Source organism: Rhinoderma darwinii, chromosome 1 (genome assembly GCF_050947455.1).
Source record: "Rhinoderma darwinii isolate aRhiDar2 chromosome 1, aRhiDar2.hap1, whole genome shotgun sequence".
Taxonomy (NCBI): domain Eukaryota; kingdom Metazoa; phylum Chordata; class Amphibia; order Anura; family Rhinodermatidae; genus Rhinoderma; species Rhinoderma darwinii.
In genome coordinates, this window is record NC_134687.1 from 623,774,642 (window position 1) to 623,796,005 (window position 21,364).

The 21,364-nt window shown below is 44.4% G+C and overlaps 1 protein-coding gene across 5 annotated transcripts in view; it reads right to left on the reverse strand.

Moving 5' to 3' along the window:
• DAB2 (DAB adaptor protein 2) overlaps nucleotides 1–21,364 on the reverse strand; it is a 115,502-nt gene that overhangs the window by 52,375 nt on the left and 41,763 nt on the right. For all 5 annotated transcript variants that reach the window (XM_075842255.1, XM_075842273.1, XM_075842265.1 and 2 more), the window contains exon 2: nucleotides 334–524. In XM_075842255.1, coding sequence (XP_075698370.1) covers nucleotides 334–421 — 88 coding nt within the window. In that variant the 5' untranslated portion in view covers nucleotides 422–524. The remainder of the gene's footprint in view (nucleotides 1–333; nucleotides 525–21,364) is intronic.

Here is a 21,364-nt window from a genome sequence, read left to right on the forward strand (position 1 = left end):
TAAGTTGTTATTTTTAAAAAATAAACCCTCACACCATTCTATTGATGGAAAATTAAAAAATGTATGGGTCTTGGAAGGCGGGAGGGGAAAAACAAAAATGAAAAAAAAAAATGGCTCAGTCCTTGGGGTAAAAGGGACCAGCTCCCTGGATTCCTGGCCCATGAGTTTAATGTTGTTGGATCTATAGAGTGTGGAGGGAAACAGAAGGCGGAGGGGTTCTGCATTGCACTGCGTGATCTGCAGAAGTTTATAGAACAGGTTCATCATTATGGAAAGCAAATCAATGGCCCCTAGTGGTAGCATATGTGTATGACACTAGACAGTTTATAGTACCTTTTTTCTTTTCTTTCTTTGTCGCTGGTTTGGCGGCAGGAGCCACATCAGTTGAAGTGCTGGTGCAGGATTCTACATCGGTAGACATGTTTGGAGGCCTGCCTCACAATGTCAGTCTCATTAAAAACAAAATGAACCAATTACAGAGGAGCTCCCAAAAATCAGCTTTCAAAGAAATGCCATATTTACACCTATAAGACAAAAATAAGACAACATATATTATGGCCTTTATATAGATCATTGGGTCTAGTAGAATAATTCATGATAAACTATAGACAGTAGAAGAGGGGGCAGATGGATGAGAGTAAGACATGACTGAAGGATCAGACGACACAGGGTCTGTTTGTAGTCTGTTACTATGGAGACACATAGGTCTACATAGGAGCTGTAGATTTTTAATTAGGACTATATGAAAACCTGCTTAATGTTTTTTTTTCTGCGGTATCAGACTACACAGAGTCTGTAGTCTGTTACCATGGAGACACATAAGTCTACAGAGTAGCTGCAGTTTTTTTAATTAGAACTATATGAAAAGTTGCTTTATTTTTTTTATTTTAGATGCATTGGAGCAATAAAAGATTTATTTGCAAAGCTACATACTTTATATATAAAGGGCACTAGAAAACATGGACGTATAGGATCTGGGCCTCGTCACTCAGCTAGCAGACAGGACAGGCAGCATATGATTTTGATTTCTTAATATTTCATATTTATGACTGTCATTATACCTATACGCTGTGTTATGGCGAGTGACATAATCTAATAAAGTGAAGGCTCCAGTCTTGAGCGTAATCTCATGCTAACATGGACCAAATGACATTCTCGGGTAATGAGATGGATTTACGTTCCTTGATGGAATCCGGTCTGGTTTTTATTAGTTTTGATGTTATAAGGAAGATCCAATATTTCTTATTTTATGAAATTAAGAAAGTCAAATTGAACTGGTTGCTATAAATTATGGATGATTTTCGACGTCTATAAAAAGTACTAGACAGTCGATGCCCGTATGTAGGGGCTTACTAAGCAGAAAGAAAGCCTCATAGCAAAGATCGAGCTTGCCCCTATTATGGTACCAAGTTTTGCCACCCAGGACTCAAAGTCCTGGTGTTTGTTTCCCCTTCTACCCCCTTTCCATGATTCTTTGGCCAATTTCCCTACTACTTGTTTGCTAAGAATGCAGTTTATCTATATGGCAAAATCCTTCACAGATTGTCTCCCCCCAGTAGAAAAAGGGACCAAGCAGGCATGACCTGAAAGTAGTGTTGGCATCACCCATTTATTTAAAGAGGACCTGTCTCATCTCCTTACATGTAAAATCTAGTAAATAATTGTATTCCCTATGAAATAACAAAACTGGAGCAGCTTTTCTTAGAACTCTACATTGTGCCGTGCCTCTGTTATTCCTCCTAGAAATGTATGAATAAATTAACAGGTTGTTACCAGTTGGGGGTGTGTCCCTACAGACTGACACTGTCCAATCAGGACTGACAGAGTGAGACTGTGTAGGGACACGCCCTTTGGCAAGAGGATTGGTAACACCCAGTTATCAATGTGTTCATACATTTTCAGGAGGAATAACAGAGGAATGGTAAAAGGCAGTTTCTAAAATAGGTTACAGAATTGTTATTTTACGGGGAATACAAGTATTTACTAAAAATCGACATGTCGGGAGAGGTGACAGATCCTCTTTAACATGGTTGTGCATTTAAAGGGGACATCAATATTTGATTAGTGAAGGTCAAACCGCCATGGCCCCGCTGTTCAGCAGAATGAACCACCATATCTTTAGTATTTACCCAGACATAGCGCCGCTTATATGGTTGTGGCTGTGCCAGGTACTGCAGCTCTGTTCCATTCAAGTGAATGGGACGAGCTGCAGTGCCAAAAACATCTACAAGTGTCATTCAGCTAATGCCGGGAGTCGAAGAATAATATTTGAAAAACCTTTACACACAGAGATTATGTCGTCCTGGGCAATGATATTTTGCACCCCTCGCAATATGTGGTGCAGTTTTTTCGAAAATGGCAGCCAAGACGTAGCGGTTTAATTTCCAAGTCGCTACCACAGGTGCCATAATCACAAACGTAAGGAAGGAGATGACAAAAATTAGATTTTTTTTTCTTCAATGCGGTGCAGTCGATTTTAGGAAATAAACTGAAAATTTCCTGGAGTGAAGGTTTAATCTGACAGCGGGCATGACAAGAAAATCATATTACCCAGCACACAGCATCGCGCCTGTAAACAATTCTCAGCCCAAACTGAATTACAGGAAGATGAACCCCAGAGAGCGCGACTTGAGAGCAGCTGTCAGCCTTACGTAACATCTTCTCCTGTGAAACACTTTGTACCCTCCAGCAATACAAGAGAAGAACGTCTGCGAAGCCGCATCAGTTCCCCTACAAATTACATACGAAACTCCAATCAACCTTCAGGAAAAGTTAGTTTAGCGTAAATAAGCAGAAAGTGAAGATGATGATGACTCAGGGGGTGAGAAATGACTCTGGTATCATTAACCCTCTAAGTACTTAAAGGGGTATTCCAACCAAAGACATTTATGATATATCCGCAGGGTATATAATAAATGTTGGATAGGTTGAGAATCACCTCACCCATAACTCTTCTTTTACGTCACAAGGCAGCTGGTGGCGGCCTCAAATACCACCAAGAGGTGGAGAGAACTGTTCAGTCTCACCAACATTGCAGGATTAATAGCTACAGACGAGACACTAGGGTTACAATGTTACTTATATAATAGCTACAGCCTGGTTGCTATGGTTTTATATCTTATAGCTACAACTGGGTTGCTACGGTTTCACGTCTAATAGTTACGGCCTGGTTGCCATGGTTCCGTGTCTTATAGTTACAGCCTGGTCCCTAGGGTCACATGTCTAATAGCTACAGCCTGGTTGCTATGGTAACATTTCTAATAGCTACAGCCTGGTCACTATGGTTTTATGTGTAATAGCTACAGCCGCGGGTTTCGAAGTTAAACAGTTTAATAGTTACAGTCTGGTTGCTATGGTTTCAGGTCTTATAGCTACAGCCTGGTTCTTAGGGTCACATGTCTAATAGCTTGAGCCTGGTTGCTATGGTCACATGCCTAACAGCTCAAGCCTGGTTGTGATGGTTACATGTCTAATAGCTATAGCCGGGTTGATATGGTAACACGTCTAATAGTTACAGCCTGTTTGCTATGGTTTTCTGTCTTATAGCTACAGCCTAGTCGTAAGTGTTACATGCCTAATAGTTACAGCCTGGTTGCTAGGATTACATGCCTAATAGTTACAGCCTGGTTGCTAGGGTTACATGTATAATAGCTACAGCCTAGTCGTAAGTGTTACATGCCTAATAGTTACAGCCTGGTTGCTAGGGTTACATGTATAATAGCTACAGCCTAGTCGTAAGTGTTACATTACTAATAGTTACAGCCTGGTTGCTAGGATTACATGCCTAATAGTTACAGCCTGGTTGCTAGGGTTACATGTATAATAGCTACAGCCTAGTCGTAAGTGTTACATGCCTATTAGTTACAGCCTGGTTGCTAGGGTTACATGTATAATAGTTACAGCCTGGTTGCTAGGGTTACATGTATAATAGTTACAGCCTGGTTGCTAGGGTTACATGTATAATATGAAAATCACGGGAAAAATAAATAAAAAACAGCAGTCCGGATTGCTGACATTCCTGGAGCTGGGTGACCCGAGAAGTAATCTGACGTGCTGTTTTATTAAGCCAAATTACCGTCACTTGCTATTGCCTGTAAAAAATGATTACCAGTATTAATACCAGCAGTGGCGTAACGATCGCAGTCACAGGGCGTGCATCCGCGACTGGAGGGGAAGGATGCAGCACGCAAAGAGGACTTATGCTGTGTCACATATAAGGTCCAGGCGCTGCCTGGCATCAGCGCCTTGTCTGCGCTGTGACTTGATGTGGCAGCCTGAGGGGTACTGGGACGGGCCCCCTGCAGACAAGAGAAGAGGTGAGGAAATTATTTTTTTTCATGTCCAATCGGGGCTGGGGGATGGTCTGTCCGATTAAAGGGGGAATGAGGCTGGCCCGGGCCCCTGGCTACCGGCCTAGTGGCAACCCTAGTTACATTAGATCAAAACAGCACAGCCGTGGCTCAGTCCATACATTGCCTCCTCTTCCCCTCCCTGTAGTTTGTACATAGCTCAGCTCCATTTAGTGGCCACATGACTTGGCTATTACTAGTAATAGATTTGGTGCTGAACAAAAATTGTGTCCGATCTATTGAATGAAGCAGTAACGAGGAGAGGACAAGGCCACGTGGCCACTGTACGTAGCTATGTGAAGGAGACAGGGCGAGGAGGGGGATGCAGTGACTGAGCCACAACTGCACTATTTACATATGGCCCCGGCAAAGCACAAGGAACATAAAGGAGGAACCATCCCTATGCAGTGAGCTCCCTCTAGTGGCAGCTGCAAGCAGACAGAATTTAGGACTGTTTTTAAAAATCAAAGACCCAACCCCTATTAAGAATTCTGGACCTATTAAGATTAAATCTATGAAAATTATAGCTACATTTTCCTGCCTGAAAAACCAAGACCATTAACCCTTTCACCATCTAAAACCATATAATAATAAATTATATAACTACAGGGTGATTCAAAAAGGCTGGTGCAAAATTATAACCTTGGTATTCATAACCGAGAGAACATAGCACAAATTTATTAACATGAAAAGATACACGATCTATCAGAGTTTTATCTATACACTACAAATGTCCAAAGTGATTTCCATTGGTGACACGGCAGATGTCTAGGCGGTAGTCCAGTTCTGTCCAGGCGCGTAGTCCTAGGATGTGGACGCTACTGTTTCAGTGATGCGTTGTCTCAGGTCGTTCAGATCTTGTGCTTGGGAGGGCAGATACACTGAGTCCTTGATCTAGCCCCACAGAAAGAAGTTGCAGGGTGTTAGATCTGGCAATCATGGAGGCCAGCGCAACACTGGTGAATCGGACCATTCATTGTTCCGTTGAAGTTTCATTCAGGTATCGGCGAACATCCAAATGGAAATGTGGAGGTGCACCATCCTTCTGTTGGAGGAAGATCTGCCAAACGTAGTCTATCTGTGGCATAAGCCATTCCATTAACTTGTCCAGGGAGGAGTGGCCAGTTTCGTCCTCTTCCAATCTTCCCTGCAAGTCACGGCGTTTCGGTTTGTCGTCTGGTTTCCTCTCCTAAAGAAGACGTTATCTGCATGGCTTACAACGCAGACGTTTTAGTAAGATAGACCATACCGTGGGTTGTGGCCCCCTGTAGTTCCATACGAGTCAGCCTGGTCGACTTTCTAGGACTACGCTCGTACACGGCTCGAATCCTGTTCACTGTCTCTTCTGAAGTCTTTTGGCGGCCCGGACTTTCCCCATGACATAAACAACCAGTGATTTCGAATTGCTTCACCCAAAGCGAAATGCAGTTTCTATGCGGAGCACATTTACCAAATTTATTCGCTGTACTGTCACAACAGACCCCGTTCTTGCATATTCCAACATACAAAAAGCTTTTTCCTGCTTTAATGTCGCCATCTTGTCACACTATGTAAGCACATTTCTAATTTGGCTCTTGAAAATGAAAGCTGAGCTGTGATTGGTGGCTATGGGCAACTAAACCAGTTTTGCTTTCATTTTCAGTCACTGGACATTAACCACTGATGTTATAACTTCAGGCCTTTACTTTTGCATCATCCTTTTTGAATCACTCTGTATAATATTATTAAATAATATTAGGTATTCCACTAAACCTCCCTAGACTTCCAGGGATATTACATATATTAACCTCTAACCATCCTAGACCACCATGTATAACGGATATGAATATTAATACCCAGGGCCGGCCCTAGGATAAATGGCGCCCTGTGTGAAATTATCTTTTGGCTCCCCACCCCATCATTAAGAAAAAATGAACCCATAAAAAAATTATAATGCCCCTTTAGTGCCCCCATACAGTATAATAATAATAATATTTAATAATATATTACAACCCCTTCAAGGACACAGTATTTTGTCCTCTAATTGTGCCCACAGTATTATGTCACCTGTAGTACCCCCACACAGTATAATGTCCGCTTAGTGCCCCCACACAGTATAGTGCCCCCTGTAGATTTTGCCATATAGCTTCCCTGTAGAAAGTGCCATAATCCTCCACCTCCTTTTTGTAGATCGTGCCATACAGTCCCCCTCCCACCTCCCCTTGTAGACAGTGCCCCCAAACAAAAACAAAAATTGTACTCACCTAGATACCTCCCTGCTCTGCTATAGTGCCGTTGCTACCGCTGTAGCAGCCGCAGCGGCTGGTAGCGGCAGCACCGCCCTCATGGCCGGTGGCGCCGCTGTGGCTTCTACAGCGGTAGTGACGGCACTAAGTGAAGAAGCGCCCAGGCGGAAAGGCGACTGCCTAAGGCCGGCCCTGAGTGCACTTAACGAGTGGCACTGACCCGCTGCGGGGATACCCACACCCGTTGGCGCCCCTCTTGCAGTGTTGCGGCTGGCGCCCTGTGCGACCGCACTGGTCGAATGTATCTAAGGCCGGCCATGTTAATACCTACCACATCTTAGATCACCACTCTAGACCCCCAGAGACATGGCAAGAATAAATTTACTAACCTCTATAAAAATCCTGCATTTGCCCCTGTTCACTTTATAAAAACATTGAAGAAAACAATTATACTATAAATCAGTATAATATTTATATTTATTATACTATAAAATAGTGGCCTCTAAGCTCTGGTCCTCCGGTTGTAGCAAAACTACAACTCCCAGCATACCTGGGAGTTGGAGACCACTACATTGAACGGTAGACAGTGCACAGCCTGCTGTTAATGGTTTTGCTTTGTGGCAGTGGTTTCAGCAATTTCTAAAAAGAAAAAAGCTGAATCTCAAAAATTTTGAGAAAATGCAATAAGTATAAAAAGGGCAAAAGCCACAATTTATGTTAATTAAATCAAAACTATTACAGTGTTTCCACTGGCAGTAAATCTAGAGACGTATCACTTTCTGTTTGCTTACATGTTTAAATTTTGCTTAATTCATGTTTTATGTTGGCTGCAGAGTGTTTTCATTATGGATTTTCTATTAAGTTGTATTTTAGAAGGTTTTAAAGGAAATCGCCACCTTTTATCATCATGTAATTTACATAGTTCCAAATCTCCAGCATACAGTAGATACAGTTATATGATAAAATTGTGCCTACCTGCAGCCACCACTAGGGGGAGCTTAGGAGTTTACTGCATACTGTGTTATTATTGACTTCAATGTATATACTGTATGCAGTAAGCTCCTAAGCTCCCCTTAGTGGTGACTGCAGGTAGCTAGAATTTTATTTAAATCCCTGCACACTGTGGACTAAATAGTCCAGTGGGTGGTCCTTTTCAGTGATTGACAGCTATCTCTGCATACACGCTTATACAGGAATGGCTGTCAATCATTGAGTAGGACCGCCCACTGGACTCCTAACCCAAATGATTAGAGCTTATAATTATTAAATTACAAGTAATCCTGAATATTTTCCTACAAAATAAGATATCAATCTGCTCAGCTCCTCCTGCTCTATAACATGGCGCACAAAGATTGGTCTCTATTTTTAACAGGAGGGGTTCCTTTTAAGACCAGACAAAGTCTTGATGGAGTGGAAAATAAAGAAGATCTCTCGGCATCTAGTCATGAATACAAGCAGCTGTATGACTCCTCTTCTAAAAAAAGGTTGAAACACGGTTTGGAATTTGGTTGCGTCACTTTTCCCATCCTTTATTAATAGGTTTAGACGACAGGTGACGTCCTGCACAATGTTTTTGTTTCACAAAAGTTGTTCTTACTGCTCAGACAAAGATCTATGCAACATAGAGGAGTGGAGGGGCCCTATGTCTAGGTGGCCCTATGCCTTTTTTCTAGCAAATGAAATCTCTTGGAAGTGCTGAATAGGTTTGAGGTCCCTTAAGGAGCGACTTATCCCCATCATTCTGGAAAACGGTGATAGTCTAAGATTGATGTCTTATGAACGGCGTATCCATAGATCAAGTTTGGTTGGATTTCACTTTTAAGGACAACAAATCCAGTAATAAAAATAGCAGAATGGTAACCATGTTAGCCATTTACTGAGTTGCAATGATAGAATAAGGGTAGAGAAACAAAAGTAGAAGAGCTGTATTTCTCACTTAAAGAGAACCTTTCACCTCCCCATACATGTGCAGGATGTAATGGGGATGGCTGCACAAACCCTGGGGCACTTTACATTTTTTTTCTACCTCCCTCCGTTATTTAGATATCGGTGCTGTTATATTTGGTGCCCGAGATTTAAATAACCCCCTGAACTGTCAGCGGGGCGTGTACTAGCAAGGGAGCGTGTTACTATGGCTGTGACACTGTCCAATCAGATATGGACATTATTATAGCAAGAGCAAGGTGAGAGAAAGTGTCCACGCGCGCGCGCACGCACGCTCTAAGGCCTCATTTACACGAGCGTATTATACGCGCGTGCGACGCGCGTGCTTTTCACGCGTGTCGTACGCACCTATAATAGTCTATGGGGCTGTTTAGACGATGCGTGAATTTTGCGCAGCGTGAGTGCGTTGCGTAAAACTCACGACATGTTCTATATTCTTGCGTTTTTCACGCAACACGCACCCATTGACTTCAATGGGTGCGTGAAAACAACGCATGCCACACTGACGGTCCTGCGTTGCATGCGCGAAAATCACGCAAGAGCTGTCAAAAGGATGAATGTAAACAGAAAAGCACCACGTGCTTTTCTGGTTACAAACATCCAAACGGAGTGTCAAATTAGAGATGAGCGCACCGAACTTCACCGGGTTCGGCCGAACTCGTTTTAACCGAACCCGGCAAAAAATGTTCGGGTACGCGACGTCAGGAGACAGTCACTGCCCACGGTGCTGAAAGACTTAAACTGTTTCAGCACCATGGACAGTGACTTTCGCTCACAATATACATATACGTGAAAAAAAAAACAGAAGTTCTGACTTACCGATAACTCCCGGCTTCTTCCTCCAGTCCGACCTCCCGGGATGACAATTCAGGCCAAGTGACAGCTGCAGCCAATCACAGGCCAAGCACAGGCTGCAGCCAATCACAGGCTGCAGCGGTCTCATGGCCTGCCGCGTCATCCTGGGAGGTGGGGCCGGATGACAAGAGAGGGACGCGTCACCAAGGCAACGGCCGGGAGACCGGACTGGAGGAAGCAGGCAGTTCATGGTAAGTGTGAACGTCTTTTTTTATTCACAGGTTGGTGTAGATTGTGATCGGCATTCACTGTCGAGGGTGCTGAAAGAGTTACTGCCGATCAGTTAGCTCTTTCAGCACCTTGGACAGTGACGGGCGTCGACTACCTCATCTCTATGATGGCGGCTGCGCGAAAATCACGCAGCCGCGCATCATACACGGATGACACACGGAGCTGTCAATTGCCTTTTGCGCACGCAAAACGCAGCGTTTTTTTGCGTGCGCAAAACGCACACGCTCGTGTAAATGAGGCCTAACTCTCACTCTTCAGCTTTCAAGATTAGTCTTCTGGTGAACTGGCAAGGGGGCGTGTCACTCAGTGCTACGGACAATGTAAGAGCTGTGGAGAGAAGAGCACACTCAGTCTTGTATTGTCTGCCGAACTGGCAAGGGGGCGTGTCTCTGCTACGGACAGTGCAAGCGCTCCCCAGCTCTTACACTGTCCATAGCAGTGACACACCCCATTGCCAGTTCGGCAGACAAAGTACAAGACTGATCTCTCACAAGAGCTGAAGAGATGAGAGCGCGCATGCGCGCTCTCCTCTCCACAGCTCTTACACTGTCCGTAGCAGTGACACGCCCCCTTGCCAGTACGGCAGAAGACTGATCTTGAAAGCTAAAGAATGAGAGAGCGTGTGCGTGCACATACTCTCTCTCCTCGCTCTTGCTGTAACACTGTCCATATCTGATTGGACAGTGTCACAGCCATAGTAACACCCCCCCTTGCCAATACACGCCCCATTGACAGTTCAGGGGGCTATTTAAATCTTGGGCGCCAAATATAACGGCACCGATATCTAAATAACGGAGGGAGGTCGAAAAAAAATGTAAAGTGCCCGAGGGTTTGTGCAGCCCTCCCATTACATACTGCACTCAGCTGCACATGTATGGGGAGGTGAAAGGTTCTCTTTAAAGGGGTACGAAGCTTCAAAGCCCCTGCATAGACTTAAATGTTAAACATAGTATGCTGGTAACCAGCAGCTACCACTAGAGGGAGCATAGGAGCTTACTGCAGACTGTTTATACATAGAAACCATTAATATCACAACATGAAGTAAGCTCATAAGCTCCCTCTAGTGGTGGTTTCAGGCAGGCAGCATGTTATCTTTTATATCTATATCCATACAGGGGATTTGGAGCTCTGTATCAGATAAACAGAGCACTGAGCGTTAGAAAGATATATTAAGAAATGAATAAGAACAGAATTTTGGACGTAAAAATGACCTGATGCTAAAAGTTGGAGAGTCACTTTAATGAAGCCACCTAAATGCATTTTGTATTTCTAAACAGGGGTTACAAGTGTCTAATGACAAAAATGTGTTACCCAAAAGTGAAGCCAGAATTATTTAACAAAAATACATTGACAAAATTAGTCTCTGCTGCACCTAAGAAACTCAACACGGCTACATCCCTAAAATACAATGCAATCAGCGTTCCAGTCTAACGTGTAAAGTAATTTCCTCAAGATTATGTCCAAATGGCATGTATAGTAATTTTAGAATAGTCCATGATAAGTTTACAAGAGTCAGGACGCCAGTACATATTTAACAATGTCCATGTCAGCTCCATCCTGGACACCCATTTCCTGCAACTATTTCCTCTTTTGTTTGTATGAGAAAGGAAAAGCACTCAGCATTGGTGAAAAACAAGTTTTCTTTATGAATCGAAAATGATCGTGAGGCCTTAGGGCAGTGATAGTGGCGGCCATGGGGGACATAAAATGCATTACACCATTATAAAAATGATCACGTGTTAAAAAAACCCACTCAGAAATCAATAAAATGCAAAGATGGGAATAACTATGGCCTCCTGCCCAGGGCCATATTATTAAAGGGGTCTCCGCTTTGGACAATCCCTAGTTATTAGAAGGATCTCTTGACAATAAGCAGATCACAAAGTGTCCTTCTGCTGGGACCCCCCAGCGATCAGCTTTGATCTATGAGGAAGTAAGTGTTTAGTTTCCCTGCAGCGCCACCACAGGGGAAATGAAGTATTAAACAATGCCCATTCGTATAAATGGGTTGTCTGTTTAATGCAGGACAGAACAGGTCCTGGAGAAAGAGACTCTCTTTGTAACCGCTCTCCACTCTGCTCAAGAGATGAGGATCCTGAACAGGGGACCCCCTCTATTAACGCCAATTTCCCTAATAGGGTGTATGGAAATAGGTTTTCTAAACTGGACAACGCCTTTAACCCGTGGAGATGTGTGGAACCCTAATACGTCTGGAAAAGCTGGGTGAAATATTCGGATAAATCCTTGTGCATGGTAAGTAACGTTCATGCTCGTTTATTTAGTGGATTCTCAATGTTCTCGCAGAATTCTACAATTCACTGCTTCTCTCCAATAGAGCAGCTGTGATGACAATGAGCGGAGCCTAAACTGACAGCAGGAACAGGCTTTCCCCTAAGATTACCATTCAGTCCATTCCGTTCTTCTAAAAAAAACAGATGCAGCAGTCCTCGGTGAAATATTGAACCCACTTGAGTCAACGGTTACCATCAAACTTTTTGCATTTAAAAGGAACACTGAAATAACAATTTTACAAAAATGTTGACAATGTTATATCATTTTATGTGCCCACCCAGATAGGGTAATATAACCTACCATGTGCCATTATTGATACTGGTGTCTTATTATGTGGCAGAAAAAGCCTTTGGTGCCTCCTTTAGGCACCAGGGTCTAGGTGGAACTGCTACCTCTGCACCCCTGTATGCGTATATTATATATTTACATTTTGAAGTGCTACTGTATGCACTGCATGTTTTTCCCAGAAACAGCGCCTCCCTTGTCCTTAGGCTGTGGCTGGTATTGCAGCTAAGCTCTATTGAATTGGATAGGTCTGAGATGTAATACTACACACAACATGTGGAATTACATTTACTTGGATCCTGGACAGCTCTTTTAAGCACCTCAGAGGTCAGGGACGGGTGGTCTCTCAATAGGTAAACAAGGATGGGATTTTACCCTTGCCCTCAGAGAAAAGTGGTTCCAGATGTTTCATCCCCCAATTGAAATTACATGGCAGGTGAACATGTAAGTTGATAAAGGGATAGTAAAAAATTAGAGGGTTGGTCCAGTTTAGAGTTAATTGCTGGGGGATTCTCTGTTCGGGATCCTCATCTCTTGGGCAGAGTGGAGAGCGGTTATAAAGAGCGTCTCTCACTCTGGAGGACCTGTCCTGTCCTGTATTACACAGACACGTTGATAGAAATGGAAACTGTGTAATACTTCATTTATCCTGTGGTGGCGCTGCAGGGAATTTAAACACTTACTACCAGGTTTCCTTACAGATCACAGCTGATCGCTGAGGTCACAGCAGAAAGATACTGTTTGATCAGCTTATTGTCAAGGGACCCTTTTAACAAATAGGGATCATGCAAAATGGAGACCCCCTTTGAAGCTAACTATAGGGATTATATAGATCCACAGTCAGTGTAATGTCTTTATAGACTGCCAGACCCTGCCCGGATGTTAAGGTCAAAATGAACCAGGCCATTTCGATGACTCCTGATTTGTATTGTATTGTTTCCTGAGATAAGCAGTGACAACAACATATGGCATCCGCTTATCTCCTCTGTTCTATAGAAATAACATGACGAGGCGGAAAAAACATACCAATGGGGGATTCAGACATGTCCCTAAGCTGCGAGGCGGCTGTGCTGACTACTACACAATCTCATCGTACCTCTGTGTTAGCAGGCGGATAACATCTCAGCATTTTTTCACATTTACACAGAATATCTGTCATTTCTAAACATTATCAGTGGTCGTGATTTACAGCAGTGGAAGATCCTACACGTTCTGACTTCCTTCTACAAACATGCCTAGGAAACAAGATCTAGATCTGAGATGACATGGCCGCCCCTCCTCACATTTTGTGCTGACTATCCTGTGTTAAATGTATGCTATATCCTGGAAACTACAATGTTTTGTCACGGTCAACCTGTCATGTCCTGATCTACACGCTGTCAGCAAAAGTCCTGCTGAAATGTCACCGATTAACATCGTAAGTAAATCAATGGCCAAGATACAAACATCTCTTAGGTGGACTTCAATGCCAACTTCACAGGGCATCACCAGGACAGACCCCTTTCATGTGGCATAGTGGTTGTTTTTTTGACCGTGCCCAGGTCATTTATAATTTTCTTAATTTTGCCAAAATTTGCAATCGTGGTAGTCCTGATATCTTACTGCGTCCGCAAGTCGCCATGTAGCCCAGGCCTAACAGCCCCTAATAAATCATAAGAAGCTGTAAGGTATATATGTAGTAGAGCTAAAGTTGTCATTTGACTTTTCCTTTTATGCATTGTGATAAATGTGAGTTAATATGTTTCAGTAGGTTAACCAGCAGTCCCCTGGAAAACGGAAAAAAAACTCATAACTATATCAGCTCTGCTACATCTGACAAACTCAGTTTGGCCAATCAGAAGCCCCGATAGGGCTGATTTGCTCCATAAAGGTTCATGCACATGGGTCCATATTGTACTTCTGAGTTTTTATGGGGGACACAGACAAATTTCTGTGACCCTCCATCAGATGCTGTTTTATAGAGGTATCATAGAGGCCATAGAATATGGTGCCATACAGAGGCTCCATTAAGTGGCACATGGCATGCCTATGGATCCGCAATATGGACTGCGATTAGTAGGTGCAGTCCTCCCTGTTACAAAATTGATTACCTAAATCAAAGGGATTTGGCCTGACGATAGAGGCCATTTACAAAGCTACCTCTGACCTTCATTATGGTGTAACGTATGGAGACTAAATCCCCAAGAAAAATGGGGAAGTAGCATGGCCTAAAAAAATGCTTTTGGTGACCAACATGGCCTTGTACATATATTTGCTACATTTATGGTGTACTGCGCCTTTAAGTGCTATGGTGCCGCTGTCATGCATTGTTGTTGTTGTGGCTGTATTCTATTCCCTCCACTACAGGTAACACTTGTAACATGGTGAACCGGTCATGGTCTGACAATGATGGAAGAATAGAGGCTGCATTGGAGAGAAGGGTGTCTATCTGACAACTAAGATGCCGTGTACATATTTTATTGTTATCCTTGATGTTGTCAAAGGTAAGGCAGGTGTTTGGCTTATTCACACAATTATATTTGTGGTATCGGGATGTACGGCCCGGATGCCATTTTGGCTACATTGACTGCTCTGGGTGATCATCACGCCTGGGGGCCGGTACTATAGAAGAGCGGTTAGCCCGCCAGTCTATGTTCAGTATTGGGAGGAAGTTGGCGTGATATGAACTGCGGTCTGTAAAGATTCAGAGAGGGGTTGTTGCAAAAGTGGAAGCCGTAAAAGCTGCTGTGGAGGTGGAAGGAATGAGAGAGACCGATTACTTGGAGCTTGAGTGGACTGGTGATGCTCCTCAGTATCCATGGTTGGGCCTAGGGTGGCGACAGGTCCTGAAGAGTGACCAGGGGTGATGTGCGGGGCCCCACTGTATGGATAGCTGGGCGGTGAAGGGGGACGTAATATTCGATGTGGCCCCAAGGAAGGTGTACCAGCAGTGGCCAGCATAGTGCAAGACTAAGGGGAGAGTCGGTCCACGTGGAGTCCTGTAGGGCCTATTGACAAAGCGGTCAGCAACAACCTCCAAAAGGGGCAATATGGCTGAAGTATATGGTAGACTCTCTGAGTCTCATAGACTTACATAGAGAACTGGCTTCCGGTCCACACATAAGATGCTGTGTGAATCCGCGATTCAGTTTACAGATCGGGGGAAGCCAAACGCAGCTTGCGTTTTGCATTATAGACTCTCGGCGAGCAAATAAATATAATTTAGGTGTACTTCTTTAAGGCTTACTGGGCCCAAGCAGTTAACCCTTGTAAAAGGAGGGATTCTCTAGACCCAGTGTCTGCCGGTCACATAAGAACTAGCCAGCCATATTGCCACCTTTTACGGTAGCCAAGTCAGTGCCACTCATCAGTGAAAAGATCGACATACTGTATATCGTAACTGATATTTTTGTGCCTCCTAGAGTGGGAAGATGTATATAATTTTTTTAGCCGTGTGCACCATTAGCACCGGCAGAAGAACTGTACATATTTGCATAAGCAAAATTAACGTTAAAGTTGGCACTCTAACTTCCTACTTCGTTCAATCTTTTCCATGACACTTCTGCGGGGTTCAACATCTTACCCCACCCTTGTCCGCCTTAGAATGGCTCCATACAACCTCCGCAGAAGCTGTAGTGTAGTCAGGAACTGAGCAAATAGTCGGCACCATGAGATGGCTCAGGATGCAACAAGCCAGAGGGGGAGATGAGGACGTAGTCAGAGGATTGGTCAGAACCAGTAGCAGAACAGGTAACAGACGACAAATGCAAAGGGGCAAGACTGGAATGGAATCCAGAAACAAGGCCACGGTCAAGGTCAAAGTCAAGGACAATACAGAACACAAGGATGTACTTCAATACATAAGCGAGGGACACAGCCTGGATCTTCTCTTTAAATAGGCCACTAGACCTAATGTGGCCGGTAGCTAGATATAGGAAAGCCGCCATTGTCAGCGGAGCCCACCACTGGTATGGGAGAGGGTAGTAATAATGCTACATCGTTTGCTATATTATGGAGGTATTCTCCCCTAGAAGCTATGGCTCCCTGGTATAGATTTTTTTTTTTTGCTATGAAGGGCTGCACAGACAAGGGCCTCAATTATTTTTCTGATGATTGTGAAGGATTAAAAATACAGAATCATCTACTCCTCTCTATTTTCTACATTTCCAGAAGAGGATTCACTTGGCAGGAAAGTAAACATGAGAAGAGCTGACATCAGCATGTCCTGTGCGCAAATTATATAGGTTACCCTAGGAACACACAGGGTGTTTAAAACCCAAATTAACTTTTTGAAATACCCATAAGGTACACACATTATGTCTTTCATTTTTTTATTTTTTTTATGGGTTTTATTTTTACTTCTTTATTTTTAGTTCACATCTAAACTTAGATCATCATAAAACCCTATAATGATCTAAGTAGTACTGCAGGGGGGTCCAGGAGTTGTGGCCATGATATGGACCGTGAATAACTGACTGCACTACAGTCCTGTGAACCCTATATGGTGCCTCAGAACGACACTGCATATTTTAATCCCCCATTCGCTGGTCTTTAGAACACAGCCCTTGAGCCACCCAATAACGTAATCTCAGTTCGGTCCAGCAAAATCCTATGGGGATCTGCTGTATGTTTGGTTAAGTAGAACCCTATGGTGATCTAAGTTCGGTTTAGTAAGATCCCATGGTGATATAAGTTCAGATGAGAAGAACCCTAAGGTGATGTGAGTTCGGTTCCGTAGGACCCTATAGTGATCTAAGTTCGGTTCAGTAGAATCCTATGGTAATCTAAGTTCGGTCCAGTAGAACCTTTTGAGCTTTGGATTATGTGGATGAAATAATGTAACACATTTTTTTTCATATCATAGTCGTTTAAAACTATTCCAATTTGAAGGACTCCATATTCCCAAAATCCTTACCCATTATTGTGCATACATTTTCCCAGGGAGGAAATCCTCTAAAGACTCCTTACTACCTAGACTTCTGCATAGACCATCAGCACATTTTATTATTTAAGACAAAGTAGTCTACTAGAAACATAATACAGTTAGGTCCAGAATTATTTGGACAGTGACAAGAGTTTTAGCAGTTTAGCTGTTTACCAAAACATATTGAATATACAGTTATATAATGAATATGGGCTTAAAGTGCAGACTCTCAGCTTTAATTTGAGGGTACTCACATCCAAATTTGAGGAAGTGTTTAGGAATTACAGTCCTTTAATATGTATGTAAAGGATCTGCCAGACACAGCTTCTGTGTCGACGCCCGTGGTTAATCAGTCTGCATCTGCTTCTAGGTCTGATAGAGTGACTTGATCTGCTACCACTCAGGCTGGTAGGCTGAGGAGTGGGAGAACCTATCACAGCCTGGCCAGACGTTTCTAGCTCCCGCCCTCGGTCTATGTATACCTTCATTTGCTTCTTGTCTTTGCCTGTGATTCTCTCTTGTTTCCTGGCTCTGCTGTTCCAGCTATTACTATTGACCTCAGCTTCATTTTGACCCTGGCTTTACTGACTACACTCCTGCTCTGCGTTTGGTACCTCGTACACTCCTGTTTTGACTCGCCTCGTTCACTACTCTTGTTGCTCACGGTGCTGCCGTGGGCAACTGCCCCTTTTCCCTTAGCTTCTGTGTTCCCTTGTCTGTTTGTCTGTCGGGCACATATTAAGCGTAGGGACCGTCGCCCAGTTGTACGCCGTTGCCTAGGATGGGTCGTGCAAGTAGGCAGGTAGATTATGGCTCACCTGTCTGTGTCCCTACCCCGGCATTACATAATCACAGGCCCATATACCTTTTCTACCCTGGTTTCCACTACTATGGACCCCCTTGAGACCCTGGCTCAGGAAATGCAGGGTCTCTCCCTACAGGTCCAAGCCCTGGCTCAGAGGTGCTACCAGCGTGATGCTAACCAGCTAGTGCCCTCCACCTCACCTCTTGAACCCCATCTCAAGTTGCCTGACCGGTTCTCAGGGGACCGGAAGACTTTTTTCTCCTTTCGGGAGAGTTGCAGACTTCCATCTAAGGCTCCACTCCTTAGGTTCTGAGAGCCAGCGAGTGGGTATAATTCTCTCCCGGCTCCACGACGGCCCCCAAGAATGGGCCTTCTCCTTGGCTTCTGACGCCCCTGAACTTTCCTCTGTTGATCTTATTTTTTCCGCTCTCGGGCTCATCTATGACGAGACTGACGAGACTGCCTTTGCTGAGAGTCAGCTGGTGACCTTACGTCAGGGTAAGAGACCTGTTGAGGAGTATTGTTCTGACTTTAGGAAGTGGTGTGTAGCTTCTCGGTGGAATGACCCTGCCTGAGGTGCCAGTTTAGATTGGGTCTGTCGAACGAAAGACCTGTTAGTTAGCTATCTCTCTCTAGATCAGGTTATGGCTTTAGCGGTACGTCTTGACCGACGTCTCAGGGAACGACGACTTGAAAGTTTTTGTGCCTTCTCCTCTGGCTCCCCCATGATGGCTCCCGAGGTTCCGTTGCTTCGTTCTTCCACGGAAAACTCGGACGAACCAATGCAACTCGGGACCTCCGTGTCTCCCCAACAACGTAGAGAGCTCCGCAGGAAGAATAGTCTCTGCTTCTACTGTGGGGATGACAAACATCAAGTGAACAACTGTCCTAGGCATAAGAATAAACAGCCGGAAAACTTCCGTGCCGAAGTGACCATCGGGGAGATCGCTTGGGCGCACAGGTATTTCCTGTAAATATGAAAGCAAATAAGATATTGCTTCCCTTTCAGGTCTCTTTTGAGGGTAGGTCTGCCACCGGCAGTGCCGTCGTGGATTCAAGGTCTTCTGCTAATATTATTTCTGTGGATTTTGCTATGCCATTGATTAATTTGCCTAAACCTGTCCCGGTAGTGGGTATCGACTCCACTCCACTTGCTAATGGTTATGTTACGCAGCATACCCCTGTTTTTGAACTCATTGTTGGCTCCATTCATTTGGAGCAGTGTTCTGTACTGGTGATGCAGGGATTATAGTCCGATTTGGTTTTAGGCCTTCCCTGGTTGCAGATGCATAATCCCACGTTTAACTGGAGTACTGGGGATATTACTAAATGGGGTAATGAATGCATGATGTCTTGTTTTTCTGTTCATTTTATTACTCTCCCTGAGGAGGTGAACACTCTACCTGAGTTTATTAAGGACTTCGCTGATGTTTTTTCTAAAAAGGCCTCCGAAGTGTTACCTCCTCATAGAGAATACGATTGCGCAATCGATTTGGTACCAGGAGCTAAGCTCCCTAAGGGTAGGATATTTAATGTCTCTTGTCCCGAACGAGAGGCCATGAGAGAATATATCCAGGAAAGCCTGGCCAAGGGTTACATTCGCCCCTCTACTTCTCCGGTAGGTGCTGGCTTCTTATTCGTAGGGAAGAATGATGGTGGTCTTAGGCCGTGCATCGATTACCGAAACTTTAATAAAGTCACTGTAAGGAACCAGTATCCCCTTCCTTTGATTCCTGATCATTTCAATCAGGTTCAGGGGGCCCAATGGTTCTCTAAGTTTGATCTTCGTTGGGCTTATAACCTTATCCGAGTCAGAGAAGGGGATGAGTGGAAGACTGCGTTTAACACGCCCGAAGGTCATTTCAAATACCTCGTCATGCCCTTTGCGTTGTGTAATGCTCCCGCGGTCTTCCAGAATTTCATAAATGAGATTTTAAGAGACTACCTGGGGGTATTTCTTGTAGTGTACCTTGATGACATACTTGTGTTTTCCAAGGACTGGTCCTCCCACATTGAGCATGGCAGGAAGGTGCTCCAGGCCCTTCGGGAAAACAAACTCTTTGCTAAATCCGAAAAATGTGTGTTTGGGGTGCAGGAGATACCATTTTTGGGTCAAATCCTCACTCCTAATGAATTCCGCATGGACCCTGCAAGGTTCAGGCTGTGGCTGAATGGGTCCAACCTGCCTCCCTGAAGGCGTTACAGTGCTTCCTGGGGTTTGCTAATTATTACAGGAGATTTATTGCCAACTTCTCGGTCATCGCTAAGCCTCTTACGGATCTTACTCGCAAAGGTGCTTATCTCCTCCACTGGCCTCCGGAGGCGGTCCAGGCTTTTGAGATCCTTAAGAAGTGCTTTATCTCTGCCCCAGTGCTGATTCAGCCCAACCAAATGGAGCCATTCATCGTGGAGGTTGACGCCTCCGAGGTGGGAGTGGGTGCTGTCTTGTCCCAGGGTACCAGGTCCTTCACCCATCTCCATCCCTGTGCCTACTTCTCCAGGAAGTTCTCGCCCACTGAGAGTAACTATGACGTGGGCATCCGCAAACTCTTAGCCATTAAATTGGCATTTGAAGGGTGGCGCCACTTCTTGGAGGGGGCTAGGCACCAGGTAACGGTCCTTACCGACCACAAGAATCTGGTCTTCCTAGAATCTGCCCGGAGGCTAAACCCGAGACAAGCTCGATGGGCGTGGTTTTTACTAGATTCAACTTTGTGGTCACCTATAGGGCTGGGTTTAAAAATATTAAAGCTGATACACTGTCGCGTAGCTTCATTGCCAGCCCTCCTTCAAAGGAAGATCCTGCTTGTGTTTTGCCCCAGGTATAATTATATCCTCTGTTGATTCTGACTTAGTCTCCGAAATTGCGGCTGATCAAGGTTCAGCTCCAGGGAACTTTCCTGAGAACAAGCGGTTTGTTCCCCTGCAATTCCGGCTAAGGGTACTCAGGGAAAATCATGACTCTGCACTATCGGGCCATCCAGGCATCCTGGGTACCAAGCACCTCATTGCTAGAAACTATTGGTGGCCTGGGTTGCCTAAAGACGTTAAGGTCTACGTCGCCGCTTGTGAAATTTGTGCCAGGTCCAAGACTCCCAGGTCCCGACCAGCGGGTTTACTATGTTCTTTGCCCATTCCCCAGAGACCTTGAACCCATATCTCCATGGATTTTATCACCGATCTGCCTCCATCTCAAGGCAAGTCGGTGGTGTGGGTTGTAGTAGACTGCTTTAGTAAGATGTGCCACTTTGTGCCCCTCAAGAAACTACCCAATGCCAAGACGTTAGCTACCTTGTTTGTCAAACACATCCTGCGTCTCCATGGGGTTCCTGTCAATATTGTTTCTGACAGAGGGGTACAATTTGTTTCATTGTTTTGGCGAGCTTTCTGTAAAAAGTTGGAGATTGATCTGTCTTTCTCCTCGTCCCTCCATCATGAAACTAATGGCCAAACTGAGAGGACTAATCAGCCTCTA